General features: G+C 40.0%; 3 protein-coding genes across 8 annotated transcripts in view; 1 reads left to right on the top strand and 2 right to left on the bottom strand.

The window, feature by feature from the left end:
- Positions 1-17,144, top strand: part of LOC119127745 (gastrula zinc finger protein XlCGF8.2DB-like) — a 235,055-nt gene that overhangs the window by 158,322 nt on the left and 59,589 nt on the right. The window lies entirely within an intron of this gene.
- On the bottom strand, positions 552-7,602 carry zbtb26 (zinc finger and BTB domain containing 26). The gene is made up of 3 exons (XM_037259836.1): positions 7,482-7,602; positions 4,433-5,790; positions 552-2,918 (listed from the first exon to the last, which is right to left on the bottom strand). The coding sequence occupies exon 2, from the start codon at positions 5,761-5,763 to the stop codon at positions 4,447-4,449; it is 1,317 nt and encodes a 438-aa protein (XP_037115731.1). The 5' UTR covers positions 5,764-5,790; positions 7,482-7,602; the 3' UTR covers positions 552-2,918; positions 4,433-4,446.
- Positions 7,759-17,082, bottom strand: susd1 (sushi domain containing 1). Of its 6 annotated transcripts, XM_037259816.1 has the most exons (18): positions 16,989-17,082; positions 16,523-16,690; positions 16,282-16,413; positions 14,665-14,820; positions 14,450-14,602; positions 14,190-14,369; positions 12,986-13,165; positions 12,719-12,898; positions 12,431-12,610; positions 11,712-11,891; positions 11,384-11,548; positions 11,213-11,307; positions 10,888-11,074; positions 9,881-9,974; positions 9,151-9,397; positions 9,038-9,077; positions 8,629-8,722; positions 7,759-8,211 (listed from the first exon to the last, which is right to left on the bottom strand). In XM_037259816.1, the coding sequence occupies exons 2-18, from the start codon at positions 16,575-16,577 to the stop codon at positions 8,193-8,195; spliced, it is 2,337 nt and encodes a 778-aa protein (XP_037115711.1). In that variant the 5' UTR covers positions 16,578-16,690; positions 16,989-17,082; the 3' UTR covers positions 7,759-8,192. The 6 variants fall into 6 exon arrangements, with proteins under 6 accessions (XP_037115711.1, XP_037115713.1, XP_037115710.1 ...); XM_037259818.1 differs by lacking the exon at positions 16,989-17,082 and having other exon boundaries at positions 11,745-11,891; positions 16,523-16,812; XM_037259815.1 differs by lacking the exon at positions 16,989-17,082 and having other exon boundaries at positions 16,523-16,811.

Raw genomic sequence — 17,144 nt, 5'->3', positions numbered from 1 at the left:
TCCAGTTGCGCCCCAGATAAAATGTTACACCACATCTTGATTGGGAAGCATCGGTCTAATAAACCATGAGTCATTATTTATTATTATTATGTACTTTTATTTATTTTAATGTATGTGATGTTTGTTTTCTACCCTGTGGGCCAAGAGCCTGTAATAAAGTTTATATAAAGTTTACATATACACTACCGTTCAAAAGTTTGGGGTCACAAAATTGTTTGGGTGACCCCAAACCTTTGAACGGTAGTGTAAATATTATTATAATAAAATATTATGAATTAAATATTATAAATTATATCTTATATTTGTATAAGATTATAAAAAATCTATGAATATAAGTATACATATATATTATAAGATTTTTTACACAGAAGATTATATATATAATCTATAAATAATTATCTAAATAAATATATACACTACCGTTCAAAAGTTTGGGGTCACCCAAACAATTTTGTGACCCCAAACTTTTGAACGGCAGTGTATATATTTAGCAGGGGGGGTGACAGCTATGAATATGAAACCATCAGTCAATCCTTGTAAAGAAACAACTCCATATTTAAATATTTATTGTCATTATATTGAACAACAATTGGAGTCTACATGAACAATGTGTAGAAGAAATGACATTGTACTGTAACTACAGTAATAACAGTGTTTCAAGTACAGTATTTTAATGTTTATTACAAATGTTTTGGGCTAAGCTTTTTTTTTTTTTTTTTACAAAAGAAGAGAGAACTGTTAACTGAGTGTCAACTCTTCAAATCGAACAAAGCAGCGCCTGGTATTTATTGTCTCAACATACTTGTACACAGAAAATGCTACTTATACATAAAGAGTATATATAACATACTGATATGTTTCGGGTTTTCTGTTCAGTTTAATTTGTTTCAATGCTGGGCGTTCAAGTGCAGAATGAATGCATGTACAATATGATGAAAGAAGTCCACAGTGATAAAGTGATACTGAAACATCAACCAGTTATTCCCTATAAAGAAGCCAAGTTCAGCAAGCACTGAGACATACACAATTAAGTTAAATCAGTCTTTCTTGAAGAAATGTAAAGTCAGCAGCATCCCTTTTGTAAGTTTTAGTCATTTTGTAATCATGAAAATCACATCACTGGCCTTGAGTTTTTGATAAAAAATAAAGTTATCCAAATTTTTGGCATAAAGGCTATCACAGTTGCAGACAACAAGCTGTACTTTGACAACAGTCTAATATATATGGAAAATGACATTCTTAAAACTTTAAATAAAAAACAAATGAAAAAAAACCCGATTAAAGCTAATATAAGCAACACAGCAACCCAAATCATACTGCATCACACTTGGACAAGTTAAAGGGTGTCCCAAAAGTGATATTTCATCAATTGTCATTGGAGCAGCACTGCAAAATTGCCAGTTTTCTCTCCCCACCTACAGTTCAGCGCCTGTTTGAGAAGCTTTATGGTCGTCACAATGCTCCAGCGTGAAGTACATTTTACGTTATCTATAGCAAGTTACATAAACAGGATAACTGATGACCTGTCACTAAAGATAATGGCCTGAAATATTTTTCCAGTTTTTCCAGAAAACACAAAAAACTGAATCACTTACTGATTATAATGTTCTATAATTTCATTTCAGGGTTAGAATTGAATAATCTGTCTAACTACTAAGGATGTTGTTGATATTAGCAGATGTCATTGGTATATTTTTTGGGAAGGGGGAGTCAAAATATGACAGGTTGATTTTCAAGAGGGTAACGGATGATAACCATAATTAAAACGATATGTAATTCTTAAGATCGTCACAGAAGTAACTGCCCCCCCCTTCAGATATTAAGAAGTGAAACGGCAGGGAAAATAATAAGACCATGAATATTTATAATGTGCAAAGCGTATCTGCTACTTTAAGTGCAATAATACAAGTTTTGAAACATGACCAACATTTCGCATCAGCTGTGGAGGTTTTTTTTTTTTTTTTTGGAAAGTAGTGTTACATCCAATGCACATTGGGTGAATACAAATGCATTTTGAATGTGTTTTGAGTTTATTAGTATACAGCTGTCCAAAATGGTGGTAGATGTACAAATGCTGAGTTGATTGTTGGCAGAGAAACTTAACCAGCAGAAGAAAATTCTCTTCATTGGTCACTACATCTTTACAAATTGTTTTCGTACTTTAATTATTACCCAATTATTTTATTTTAACTTGCAGACTTCATGCATGCAACACAAGATTGCTTTTCAATTCCTTCCTCAAATTCTTTCTTAAAATGGGAGTCAAGTCAAAAAATTGCTTGACAATAATGCTGCTCTGTAAGCCTCACCAGTCTAAACACTGCATTCAAATTAATATTGTTTATGGGACTTGAATTAAGCAGCAAAATCCATTAGTTATATGATATAACACAGCCCTAGTTATATCCATCTACAAGCACGGCCATTTTGCCACTTGCTGTTTACAGAAGCTATCATAGTTTCTCAGGAAGGTAAGGACCAATCACGGCTCAGCTTGAGAGATTCCATTGCATGGTCATTTATGGAGGCAGCATTTCATCATCTTAACAGTTAATGTAGCAAGGTAGCACCTGACATTGTCAAACACAAATACCCCACACCTCACATCACATCACTAACTTTTCAGCTAATACTGGTGAGACAATATTAGTGAATACTAATCCGCGCTTATACCACAGGTCTGCTTTTGTGTCGGCTTTGAGATGATTGGTGCCACGTCAAAGTGGTTTGTTCTTTCGGGAATGTCAGCCAGCCTTGACTTGGTTGGTTATTATTAGCACCCCTGTTTTATAACAGAGCGGCAGAAGTGCACAAGAGGTTGCTAAAAGACACATTTTTAGAATTTGGCAAAAAAAAAAAAAATAGAATTTGACTTGGTTGTTTAATTTCGCACTTGATGGATGGACAGGCATCAACTACAGTGGCTTGCGAAGTATTCGGCCCCCTTGAACCTTTCAACATTTCGCCACATTTCAGGCTTCAAACATAAAGATATAAAATTCTAATTTTTTGTCAAGAATCAACAACAAGTGGGACACAATTGTGAAGTGGAACAAAATGTATTGGATAATTTAAACTTTTTTAACAAATAAAAAACTGAAAAGTGGGGTGTGCAATATTATTCGGCCCCTTTACTTTCAGTGCAGCAAACTCACTCCAGAAGTTCAGTGAGGATCTTTGAATGATCCAATGTTGTCCTAAATGACTGATGATGATAAATAGAATGCTCCTGTGTGTAATCAAGTCTCCGTATAAATGCACCTGCTCTTTGATAGTCTCAGGGTTCTGTTTAAAGCGCAGAGAGAACCATGAAGACAAAGGAACACACCAGGCAGGTCCGAGATACTGTTGTGGAGAAGTTTAAAGCCGGATTTGGATCCAAAAAGATTTCCCAAGCTTTAAACATCTCAAGGAGCACTGTGCAAGCAATTATATTGAAATGGAAGGAGTATCAGACCACTGCAAATCTACCAAGACCCGGCCGTCCCTCCAAACTTTCATCTCAAACAAGGAGAAGACTGATCAGAGATGCAGCCAAGAGGCCCATGATCACTCTGGATGAACTGCAGATAACTACAGCTGAGGTGGGAGAGTCTGTCCATAGGACAACAATCAGTCGTGCACTGCACAAATCTGGCCTTTATGGAAGAGTGGCAAGAAGAAAGCCATTTCTCAAAGATATCCATAAAAAGTCTCGTTTAAAGTTTGCCACAAGCCACCTGGGAGACGCACCAAACATGTGGAAGAAGGTGCTCTGGTCAGATGAAACCAAAATCGAACTTTTTGGCCACAATGCAAAACGATATGTTTGGCGTAAAAGCAACACAGCTCATCACCCTGAACACACCATCCCCACTGTCAAACATGGTGGCGGCAGCATCATGGTTTGGGCCTGCTTTTCTTCAGCAGGGACAGGGAAGATGGCTAAAATTGAAGGGAAGATGGATGGAGCCAAATGGAATGGTTCACAAATAGACGTATCCAGGTGTTAGAATGGCCAAGTCAAAGTCCAGACCTGAATCCAATCGAGAATCTGTGGAAAGAGCTGAAGACTGCTGTTCACAAACGCTCTCCATCCAACCTCACTGAGCTCGAGCTGTTTTGCAAGGAAGAATGGGCAAGAATTCCAGTCTCTCGATGTGCAAAACTGATAGCGACATACCCCAAGCGACTTGCAGCTGTAATTGCAGCAAAAGGTGGCACTACAAAGTATTAGCGCAAGGGGGCCGAATAATATTGCACGCCCCACCTTTCAGTTTTTTATTTGTTAAAAAAGTTTAAATTATCCAATAAATTTTGTTCCACTTCACGATTGTGTCCCACTTGTTGATTCTTGACAAAAAATGAAACTTTTTTATCTATGTTTGAAGCCTGAAATGTGGCGAAATGTTGAAAGGTTCAAGAGGGCCGAATACTTTCGCAAGGCACTCTATGTGTGTAGAAACATTAAAAAGTCAATTTTCCATAGTATGCTTCCTTTAGGTCTTTCTCATAATTGTTCGAGTGAATGAAAAAGGGCCCGGTGGTGTCATTCTCCTCAGGCCCACCGTCGTGCAGGTTACCTTCGTGTGCGTTGTCAAAGCTGTTCTTGCCGTGGATCTGTTTGAGGTGCTTGCGGAGAACAGGCTTGTGAGCGAACATCATGTCACAGTAGTTACAGCGGTGAGGCTTGTCCCCGCTGTGCAGATTCAGGTGATCCAGTAAAGAGCACTTTTGGGTGAAGGTCTTCCCACAGATCTTACACTGGAAGGGTTTGATGCCCGCGTGGACGCGCATGTGTCGATGCAGGTTGCCCTTCTGCGTGAAGGTCTTGCCACACAGCAGGCACATAAAGAGCTTGTGCATCTTCAGGTGGTTGGCATATTTTTCCAGCTGCCGGAAGACGCGGCTGCACTTGGGACACTGGTGGTACCACTGGAGGGGTTTGTCATAACTCCTCTGGTGAACGCCGGGTCTATCTGCAGGATTGGACGGCGAAGAGGGACTGGAGGGGTCATCTGGCAAGCTAGGGGGCGCCATCATTTCGCTCCCTCGACTGTCTACTGTGGAATTGATGAGGGAATGTTGGGGCTCGGGTGAGCGCAGGGCAGCTGGAGAGCTGCTGGGAAAGGTAGGCTCCATAGACTCCACCTTGACTATGCTTATGTCACTCTCTTCCACATCATACCTGGGCGGTGCGTCCGAAATCAGAGGAGGGGATTTGGGTTGTATAATGACATCATCTTCATCATCGTCGTCATCATCGGTACTGATATCATCCTCTACGAGCTCCCCCTTCTGGACAGTCTGCACCTGGCAGTTTTCCTGTTCTTTCAAAGCTTGCTCCTTGCTTGCCCTTCTTATCTCACTATCTTCCAGCCTGTGGGAAGTTTGTGGCTTGATGAACTTATTTAGTGCTTGAGTACACTGCTCAACAATGTGGCCCATTTGGAGGAAGCTGGCCACTGTCAGGTAATTCACCAGCTCTAGTTCAGGAAACTCAAGTTGGCCCGTGTAGCAGGACAGCAGCAGCTGCTGGCCAACCGTTGCCTCCTGAATCATGGAGATCTGCACTTCATTGGAGTCCTGCTGAAGGAAGAATTGGTCTCGAAGGAAAGATGAACCAGCGGCAAAAACCACCTTATGACCGGGAACTGTAAGCTGGTTGATGCGTACAGTGACGTCACAGAAGCGTCGCTGTTGTCGAAGGAGGTTCATCTTCTGTAGCATGGAGTCGCCAAACGTGGCAAAGTGAAACTGCAGGATCACCTGGTTCTGGGCCATAGTGAGCTACAGGGGGCGGCAATACACCTGTTGATGATAGTAAGTATGAACACCATCATTAATTTTATATGCAATAAAAAGTTTATTCCAAACGCAGTGTTTAATAAATTAGGTGTCATGTGACAGTGAGTGATCCACATAGCAGCCTCATTTCAAAATCGAATACTTTTTTTGTGGGTAGCATTTTGCAGAAAGCAATATGACATTTTGGGATAAGGCTGTAACATAAAATGTGTAAAAAGTGGAATGAAGATGTACTGTAAAGTATATGGAAACAACAGCAGTGACTGAGCAAGTGTGAGAACGCACAGTTCTCAGGGAGGAATTGGTTTTTCCAAAAATTATAGACACAAATACTTTGTTACTGTGTTACAGTAGATTTTTCAGGTATCGGCACTTGAGTATTTATTTTTCTGATGACTTAACGCATTGGTACTACTTACCTATGTTTCCCTTCCATATCGATCCGTAGATTTACTCGAAACATTAACAGAGCAGCCTATTTTGACATGAAATAGCCTGGTACGTATAGCAGCTATCGTTATAGCATTAGCCATCCGCAAAGTCCCACGAGCCTCAGCTCGCAATCTCCCATGAGCCTCAGCAAAGTGTAAACAATCGCGTTTCTCAAACGATCTCCTATAAAATGATCGGAACTGACTAAAGTTCAATCTAACGCATTGGTACTGCTTACCTATGTTTCCCTTCCATATCGATCCGTAGATTTACTCGAAACATTAACAGAGCAGCCTATTTTGACATGAAATAGCCTGGTACGTATAGCAGCTATCGTTATAGCATTAGCCATCCGCAAAGTCCCATGAGCCTCAGCTCGCAATCTCCCATGAGCCTCAGCAAAGTGTAAACAATCGCGTTTCTCAAACGATCTCCTATAAAATGATCGGAACTGACTAAAGTTCGATCTAACGCATTGGTACTGCTTACCTATGCTTCCCTTCCATATCAATCCGTAAATTTACTCGAAACATTAACGGAGCAGCCTATTTTGAAATGAAATAGCCTCGCGGGTACAACAGCTATTCGGTGACGCCCCCTGACTACAGTTGCCGTAATGTTGGGAAGCGATGCGACCTTGTAATTTACTAGTCGTACTAAAACGTACTGAAACATTTTGGCAGAGCACTGTGTACAACCAGTATGGATCAACGAATTCATCAATTGATCCATATATAAGGCGCACTGGACTATAAGGCGCACTGTCGGCTTTTGAGAGAATTTTAGGTTTTTAGGTGCGCCTTATAGTCCGGAAAATACGGCATTTAAAATTAGTCCGTTTACACAAAAACGATTGCACTACGGCAATGATTATGGTGGATCAAATTACATTAAGGACATTTTCGAAATATAATGACGATTTGTGAAACAAATCATATGTATGTGCCCTGAATATAACGTTCTGGTTATACACACATAACTTGTTCTTAAGAAAGATTTCTTGTATTCTATAATTGTCGTTTTAACGAAGTTGGGCATGTGGGCAATGTGACATTATTCAAACAATAAAAAGGTTTATTTCCCACTGACGAATATTTGGCTTGTTGAAAAAGTGATTCGCCATGAAAACCACGAGCTGATGCTACGTGCTAACAATGAAAGATTGCCTGTCCTCTTGCGCTATTTGACCCTACCTCAGCATCACAACAAACGGCTTAGTGGCTGGCTAGCTATAATTGCATTGATCATTTAAAAACACTCACTGTGTTGTTTTAGGTTGTCGCCTCGTAAACAAATAGTAGTGGGCAGCTTCTTCCTGGCCTGTCGTCTCCGTTATGATGGAGCCCCCAAAAAAATTTTCTGTCGATGTCACATCGCCTCCCTCTGCATCGGAGTTTAATTGTAGTTTTCTTTTTCACAAGAACAATAGGAGAACTGCATAGCATTTCATTCATTTGGTGCACACACAGTTTTCACTTTTTACCAAAATGATTTTTTGTTTTAATAATCACCCACAAACACAATGTCAAAACATAAAGCACGTTTCGTGCTACTTTTATTATCAGTATCATATTTCTTGATTGTTCTGGATTTTGGACAGGAGTCACATCTTAAGAGTTTAATTGGATCATATTTAGCATATTAATACAATAATTTTCACGTCAGTAAGCTCTTGTCATTGTCCCTCCAAGATTTTTTTTATTTAAATCGTCATCAATGAAATTAAATGCGTTTCCAAAAAAATACCTTAAGACTGTCACTGGTAAATGCGTATTTAAAATATACAGACTAAAGAAGTGCATGACAGACATTGAATTCTACGATAGACAATTAACAGTTGAAATCCACCGTCCTTGCATGCGAACATGGATGAAAAGCAACATTAATACAATGTTACAAGCGAATAAAAAAATACATATTTTCTTTTATTTTCAACATACTGAATAGCACTCCATTTATTGAAGTATTTATAGTCATTTTTTCTTGAAAAACCTGGAAAAGAATAAAGTAAAAGTTTATCAGCAAAACAAACAGGCACAAAAAACACAATCAAAACTAACACATAATTTATGTTATTACAACTCAGTGAATATCAGAATTTGAAATATGCTATTGACACACACATCATAATTCTAGAAATACTTGCATAACCTGAAATCATCTCAACACGCACACTCACACACACACACACACGCACACGCACACACACGCACACGCACACACACGTACACACGCACGCACGCACACACACACACACACACACACACACACACACACACACACACACACACACACACACACACACACACACAGACACAGACACACACACTCACACACACACACGCACACACTAGCATCATAATTCTAGAAATGCTTGCATAACCTGAAAACATCTTTCACCATCCTTACCAAATGTAGGTGTATCCAAGCAAAACTGCTAAAGCGATTACTCCTACTGAAGCAGCAGCACACAACGAGGAAATCTTCACAATGTAGGATGTGCCTATAAAAAAATGGAACATGCTAAACATGTGGTTCCATTGCAACAAACTCTTATGGGCACCAAACACTAGTATAAGAGTTATTTAAAACAATTAAACTTACTACTGCTAATATGGTGTATTTAGGTGCTTCTGTACTGAAGACACACTTTGAGTCTTTCAATGACAGTAACAGTGGCAGAGGACATAACAGTTTGGATTGATTTGAATAAAATTCAATTCAGATCTTTTTTGCAATTATTGAAGGGCAGGCAGGAATAATTTACTAGAAAAAAAATGATGTTAAATGTCTTCATTGCCATATTTTGCCAAAGTACCTGTAACTTTAGCCCAGAGGACACAGGAACTTTTTGAATCCTACAACACAGAAAATGAAACAATGCTCAGTCCCCGAGTACCTGATTTTATTTTTGTACTGTTTTGCATTCACCTTTTTCCACTGACTGACAGCACGTAAGATGATGTAGTAGTTTCTGCCTTTCTCGAGGGGCGCATTGAAAAAGCCTCCATAATAGTGACCGTCTCCCACAGTGAAATTCATCTCTGTTCCAACATCTCTACTACGCATTTCAGCTGCAATGTGTCCCTGTGAGGAACCACTTTTCTCTCCATCCACAGGCGAGGAACAGTCAAACACCATAACTCCTTCGATAGGAAGTACGAACACTTGGTAAAAACTGTCAAATGGAAAGAATGACAACATCTGTATCGTATTAGACATTTATCAATTATACTGCATGTTCACTGACCAGATCCAATATTACTGCTTACATAACCTAATGAGATCTAGCATAAGGTCGTTTTTATGTATTTCTTTAAAAGAAAAAAAAGAATAATGTTAATTTGACAATATGTTAATTATTGGGGGTGTAATTTTTAATGGCTATTTATTTATTTATTTATTTACTTATCTACTGCATATCTGATCTTTTAACCTTTCTTGTGTGCCTACTCTTAAGTATCTCTCTCTCTCTCTCTCTCTCTCTCTCTCTCTCTCTCTCTCTCTCTCTCTCCATCCATCCATCCATCCATCCATCCATCCATCCATCCATCCATCCATCCATCCATCCATCCATCCATCCATCCATCCATCCATCCATCCATCCATCCATCCATCCATCTGTCTATAGCTCAGGTCTCCCTGCTGTGTTTGTTTTTACCTTATTGGGTCAAGAGTACTGGGTGATCTGTGAAGCTTCAGAGTTGGTACAGGAGTCTCATATTCTCTGTAATGGACATCTGGTACTGCAGGTCCTGTCAAATGGTGCCATGTGTATGAATATTATAAGGTCCAGTCCAATCCATTACAAATCACTAAACACCAGTACAGCAATTCCAGTTCCAAACTGAGAAGTCAATGTATAGACCGGATGCTGATAATTTAGTAGACGAGTGCAGGCCATAGGATCTGCCAGAAGGAGGATTGCACTGCTGTGGGAGTGATCGCTGCAAAGTTCAATCATGGCTAATCAAAGCTGCTCCTTTTATTCCTTTTAAATGTAGAGAGGCAGTCGTGCACTAGAGTCTCCACAAACAGAAGCACAATCGACACCCTCAAGTGGATAAATGTAATCACTTCTTCATTTGAGGGAATACTAGAAGTCATTTGTGATGACATTTTCTTTGCAACGCTGCTGAAGAAATTGGCGGTAGGCTTGAGTGTGGTCCCTCTGAAGCCGCTTCGAACTTAGGTTGTTGCATTCTAATAATTGACCACTGAAAAGCACTACATCTTAGACATTGTCCCTTTAAACCGGTGATTGTCAACCGCTGGTCAGCGGCCCTCTAGCGGTCGGTGGCGGTATTGCAGATGGTCCACAAAATGGAAAATAATTGTAACATTTCTAAAAATAAAATGAATTTATTATTTAGACTTGATTTATTTTCCAGCTAAATTTGTGAATCATTTACCCATCCAAATGATGTCAAATGTAGCTGAGAATCCCAAATAGACATACAGATGCAAATAAATAGCCTGTATATGGCTATCCTCCTTTGGTGCAATATAAAATATTATTCCACCAAAGCAGTTGTTCCCGAGTTGCTTCGTGGTTATAATGGTGGACAAAACCAGTAGAAAAAAACCCTGCTTTAAACAATACAAGTCATAAGACTAGTGTGTGTATGGAGCACGATGGGCATGAATTACAGGTAAGGTAAGCGCTACCTGTTAAACTGGTATTAATAGTGATGGTGGCCATGAATCCGACAGACAGTGCAGTGATAGAGATGCTGTAGTTTGTGGCTGGAAGCAGGCTGAGACAGACCTCCGTCCAGTCTGCCTTAGAATTCAGAAACCTCTTCCTTTTTTCAAAAAACGCCCTCTCATAGTCTCTGGATCCTATGTAGCTCACCTGAGAGTTAAAGGTAAGAATTGATTTGTTTTGGCAATGGTAGTGGTCATAGTTTTAAATTTACATTGTGGTGATGAATGCTTATGTTGATCTGAGATTACCAGATGATCTGAAGGGTTTAAATTGGTTTGGCATTACCTTGTACGTTTCTGTGTCTTCGTCATACTTCTCTGCTCTCCATTTCAAACATTTTTCATTTGAAACAAATAGGTGATGGATGGGTGGCTTGATTTCTGTGAGCACAAATACATTTTTACTATATTTGCAGAATTTTGTCAGCTGCCTGCCCTTAGTAGGGAAAAGGCTCACCTATGCATTTGAGCGTAGCGGTCTGCCACACACCAGAACTGCTGCATGTGGAGACATTGCTGCCCCTCCAGCTGTGGTAGCCGTTTGCACAGCGATGGATCACTACACTTATGTTACGCAATACAACCTCTGAGTGGGCAAGGACGGGGATCGGACCACATTTTGCTGGGAAAACAATGGCGCTTATTAAATACACGGTGCAGCAAAACAATCTGGGCCACATACATATTGCATCTATGTGTGCAAGAACAGGAACACAGTAAAGTTCTATGCAGTGATTGTTTTAGGCTGGAAAATCATAATGAAAAGTGTTTTCCAATTTTTATACCTTTGCAATTTACTGATACATTCGCCCACTCGCCTGATGTTAGACACGTGGAAATATTATCTCCATTCTCCTGGTAATATCCTTCCATACATTCATATAGCACAACGCTGCCAGGACTAACAGAACCATTCCACAGGAGGTTAGTATGGGGGAGGGTTTGTGGGGGCCCACATGTTATTTCTGCACAAAGACATGGATTAATGAGACAAAAGCAGATCAGGCAACAGGCTTCAACCCCCATGTCTAAAAAAAAAAAAACCATTCGGACATAAATATCATAAACCACAGGTGTCAAACTCAAGGCCCGGGGGCCAAATAGGGCCCACCACATCATTGTATGTGGCCCGCGAAGACAAATTGTGCATCAAATTCGTGTGTCATTACTAGAATTACAAATTGTCTTCACTTTTAATATCTTTTTTTGTAAATATTTGTCCAGTTTCTACTCGTCTGATTTGAAAACGAGTTATTTGACCGTTTGTTTTGTAGCTTTAACTGTATATAATATGAGGTTCTCATACATTTATTTGGGTTGACAGTCATAATGGCCCTCCGAATGAAGCTATGACTATAATGCGGCCCGCGAAAAAAACGAGTTTGACACCCCTGCTAAACAGTACTTAATTGTGGCATTCTATCATTGTTAAACTCACAAAACTCAACACTAATAAATATTTGTATAGATTGAGGAAATACAATCTGATCTTCAAACATTGCACCTTCACACCAAAGATCAATTTCCTCCCACAGTCCGTTCTGTCCACATATTGAGAAGTTCCTCACACTCCTTGTGTCATATCCTTCATCACATTGGTAAATAACCATACTGCCAACATTGGATGTGCCATTCCACAGTCTTTTACTGTGCGGTTTCAAAACAGGCTCCTGACATTTTATTTCTATAACAAAACAGATGGCAAATCATGACATATCAGGGGTTAAGCCAAAACAGACATAGGAATTATGTCTTAATTTAGATTAGGAATCAATTTCTGCAACATTTTCACCTTGACAGTGCAGAGAGGGCTTGTCCCATTTCCCAGTGTCAGTACATACTGTTTGATTTATTTCTCCAACACTGTAATATCCAGATTGACACTGATAAGCAACCTGAGAGCCCACAGTGGAGATGTGATCCCATAACAGGAGTGAATGAGAGATGTCAGGAGGAGAGCCACAGTCAACTTCTACAGAGATGGACAATGATGTTACTTGAGCGTGACATCACTTCTGTGGGCCAACATCAGAGTAGAAGACCAAATCTCTGTCATTACCTTTGCATGAAATGTTTGGCTTCGTCCATGTACCAGTAGATGAGCACAGTGATACTGCACTGCCCTCAATGTGATTAAATCCTTGATTACAATAGTAGTTTACCATGCTTCCAGGGGTGGAAGTGCCATTCCACACATGTCCAGTGTGTGGCACTGTATGGGGTTTTCCACACGATATCTCTTGGAAGATTCAGGGAAGTTACACACTGTTACGCACATTAAAATTGTAATACATTTAGAAACATAACATGCTGTAATTTTGTATATAGGTCCCACAAGATAGCGGAAGAATACTACTTTTGTCTCAAAATTAAATCAGCATTTAGATGAAATAAAGTACCTCAACTTGAAACTCTCAGCAGTGAGATGCCACTGGGTGGCGCCAAAGCGATACAGAGACTATAAATGGCCTTCAAGGACTTTTACACTTGCAGAAGAAGCATATTTTTAATTGCGAATGTCGAAACACATTAATGTGTTCGATGTACCGTACCCATTTGGACTTTTCCAGGGCTGAACTATTGCCAAATTGTGTCTGTCAATTAATTTTTTTTATCAAATTGGCCACTCCTCAAACGGTAAAAATCATATCCTGCATGTAAAAATGACTTATGTGGGGAGAAAAAAAAACATTTAGCAGTGGAGTACATCTTGTTTGAATCATCTTAGCAAGGTGTGATGGGATGGTGAACTCATGATAATTTCTAGTTTTGCTTAGTGGTGCAGTCAGGAGTAGGTTTGTGACCTACCCTAAATACAGAATCAAAGCTAATAGAATTGGTGCAAGATTTTGAGCGCCTGCCCTATGCCTCACCTGCTACACACATTAAAACATGGTGACCACACTCAATTCCAAAGTTGTGATAGCCCGAGTTCATACAGAAACTCATGCAGTGCCCACCATGGAACTCGTATTTCATAGCATGTGTGAGTGAGCGAAGGTGGGAGGAGAGCCACAATCAATCACTCAATCAATCACTGAGGCACGATAGTAGCGGCATGCAATCGCCATTAAAGTTAACTGATTAAATCAAAGCGTATCCATTATATTCCATAATCCAATATCATAGACAATGGATCTCACTGTCTAATGTACAGAAGATCATTGGAAATGATCATAATTGGATGAATTGATGATGAGTTAATTGTGGAGTTTGCATCAACATAGAGAAAAGGGTTGGGTCTTTCCCTCGCCTTTTGTTACCTTCACAGCTCATGTTGAGCCCACGCCAAAGTCCGTCAGCCCCACACAGCGAGGTATTGGTTCCGTTCCTCCAACGAAAGCCCTCGCCACACTTAAATGTAGCCACGCTGCCGAATGTCGTCCCTGTTGCTGACAGCAGTACCGTGTCCTCCTGCGATGTTGGCAGACCACAGTCCACCACTGAATTGGGAGACCAAAGCCATTGTAGGGGAAATCATAATTGACACTTTACAGGAATTGTTTGAAAACTGCAATTTGACCTTGACAGGAAGCCTTGTCTTTGTGAGGGTGAAAGTGTTCTGTCCCGTCGCGGACTTGATATCCCAGCTGACAGCTGCAGTCAAAACTTCCATCCAGGTTCCAGCACTGACCTCCTTCTCCACAAATGCCCACCACGTTGCACTCATCTATGTCTGCCAATAGAAAGCAAGCATGTCACGCATGTTCACTTCCTGTTTTTTGGCAGCGAACTTACCCCGGCAATGGGTTCCATCATTTGGAATGAAGACTGGCATGTTATTGGAAGCCATGTATCCCGCCACACAGGTGCAGTAGTAGCTGCCGTATGTATTGTGGCATTTTGTGTGCTGCCCACAGATCTTAGTGGCTCCTATCTGACACTCATCTTTATCTAGATGGAATAAAACCATAATGTTCATCAGTAGTCATTACAACTGCACAATTAGTGAGATTAATTAGCTAAAATGACTTCACTGACGTCATAAAGCTCCATTTTGATCGAATAGAATTTAAATGCATCAAACTGTCAAAAAACTCTTATTTTTGTTCCCTAGAACCTCAGTCTTATTGCACAAAGGACGTACCGTGATGTTTTTAGGCTTAGGTTTTGACTTTATACAATTATATTGTTAGTACTTATCCCACTTGCAACCTCAATTGTTAACCTAATTTCTATCATCTCTGATGATGCCAATCAAACTTTTTGTGTCAGACAAAACTAATCTAATTTTATTTCGATGAATCTTTTTCACTTGATCTCATAATTACGGAAGAGGATTAGGGCCAGTGAAGAAGAAAAAAACGAGGGGTGACAGGATTCTGACTTTATTCTCAGAATTCTGACTTTAGTCAGAATTCCCACTTTCTGACTTTAAAGTCAGAATTCTGACTTTATTCTCAGAATTCTGAGTTTAAAGTCGGAATTCTGAGTTTAAAGTCGGAATTCTGACTTCCATCCATCCATCCATCCATTTTCTGAACCGCTTAGTCCCCACGGGGGTTGCGTGAGTGCTGGAGCCTATCCCAGCTGTCATCGGGCAGTAGGCGGGGGACACCCTGAACCGGTTGCCAGCCAATCGCAGGGCACACAGAGACAAACAACCATTTGCACTCGCACTCACACCTAGGGACAATTTGGAGTCTTCAATCGGCCTACCAAGCATGTTTTTGGGATGTGGGAGGAAACCGGAGTGCTCGGAGAAAACCCACGCAGGCCCGGGGAGAACATGCAAACTCCACACAGGGAGGGCCGGAGGTGGAATCGAAGGAATTCTGGCTTTATTCTCAGAATTCTGAGAATAAAGTCAGAATTCTGAGAATAAAGTCAGAATTCCGACTTTCTGACTTTAAAGTCAGAATTCTGAGAAAAAAAGTCAGAATCATGTCACCCCTCGTTTTTTTTTCTTCACTGGCCCTAATCCTCTTCCGTACATGATTCCCTGATGATTATGTCTTCTTTTTTCCCCACAAGACACTGATTTCAGATTTACAAAATATGGTGTGAATATGCTAAAAGAACTCAATATCATACGTTTGGTACTGTACACTGGATGTCAAAAATACAAATAAAAGTTGAAAACAATATAGACTTTTTACAATTTAATTTTTAGCTTATCGGAATATGAATATGTAAAACTCATAATGTGATTGGAATGAACATTTAAAAATTGACTTGACTCCATGTTTGTTTGCACTACAGTATTTGCTCTTGTTTAAATGTACATTTTGACACTGCATGATTACTTATCATAAAATTCAACATTATTTAAAATTGCATCAGCCAATAGAAATCTTTGCAAGGCAACCAAACTAGAAACTATAAGAAATATTTCTCATGATGCATATTTCCTACCTTGACAAAAGCTTCTTCCATTTCCTACAAAACCATACTTGCAGTTGCAAACTTTTCCCGAGTCATCAAGTTTGTCATCACATGTGGCGTCAATGTGGCAGCTCGCACACACATCCAGAGTGTTTGCGGCAGCTGACAGGGGAAAGAACATCCATCACTCGCTTTCCTTCTTGAATGGAGCGCACTACTTTGTATTGAACGTCAATCCTCAAAAACAACAATTTTGTATTAGTCTGCTCACCTGAAGCCGCACCAAAAAGAAAAATCATGAACGCAGTCGTGCTTTTCTTGCCCATCTTCTATTTAATGTCGCCTTGCTGTGACCTTATTTCATGTGAAAGTTATCCTCCTCGTTTTCACTTCTTCTTTCATTTTGAATCTTCGTATAGAGAGCGCCCTTACTATGTCACTGCAGAACCGAGATAAGGTTGAGAAAATTCAAAATTGCCAGCGGTATTTTTATAGCTGTTGGTTTTGTGGTTTCATCTGCTACGATATTCTGACACATTCAGTTACATTTCACATTTGATACAATCATGTCATCATGCACACTCCTCGTGTGGAAGTTGATAACAGCCAAATTCTCACAGTGTGGTCATTTATTACAGCGTGTAAGACATTATGTACCCAACTGCTGCAGAATTGGTAAAACTTCAATTTTGAAAATGGGAAACCCATAAAACCGAGGTAGCTAAGAATAAGAATACCTGATAGTCTTTAAACTTGTGACTTAAAGATACCTCATGTAACTGTCCTTCATTGGACTTTTTAGTAAACCATCAAGCATTTGGGTTTGTCATGGTGACAGGGGTTTAGGAGGGGGTCCGTTCATGTGCAGTGGGAGGGGGAGATAAGTTGCAAGA

The sequence above is a fragment of the Syngnathus acus genome, chromosome 9 (assembly GCF_901709675.1).
Source record: "Syngnathus acus chromosome 9, fSynAcu1.2, whole genome shotgun sequence".
Lineage (NCBI taxonomy): Eukaryota > Metazoa > Chordata > Actinopteri > Syngnathiformes > Syngnathidae > Syngnathus > Syngnathus acus.
The sequence above is the reverse complement of the archived record's forward strand: the minus strand, read 5'-3'. Positions and strand labels throughout refer to the sequence as shown.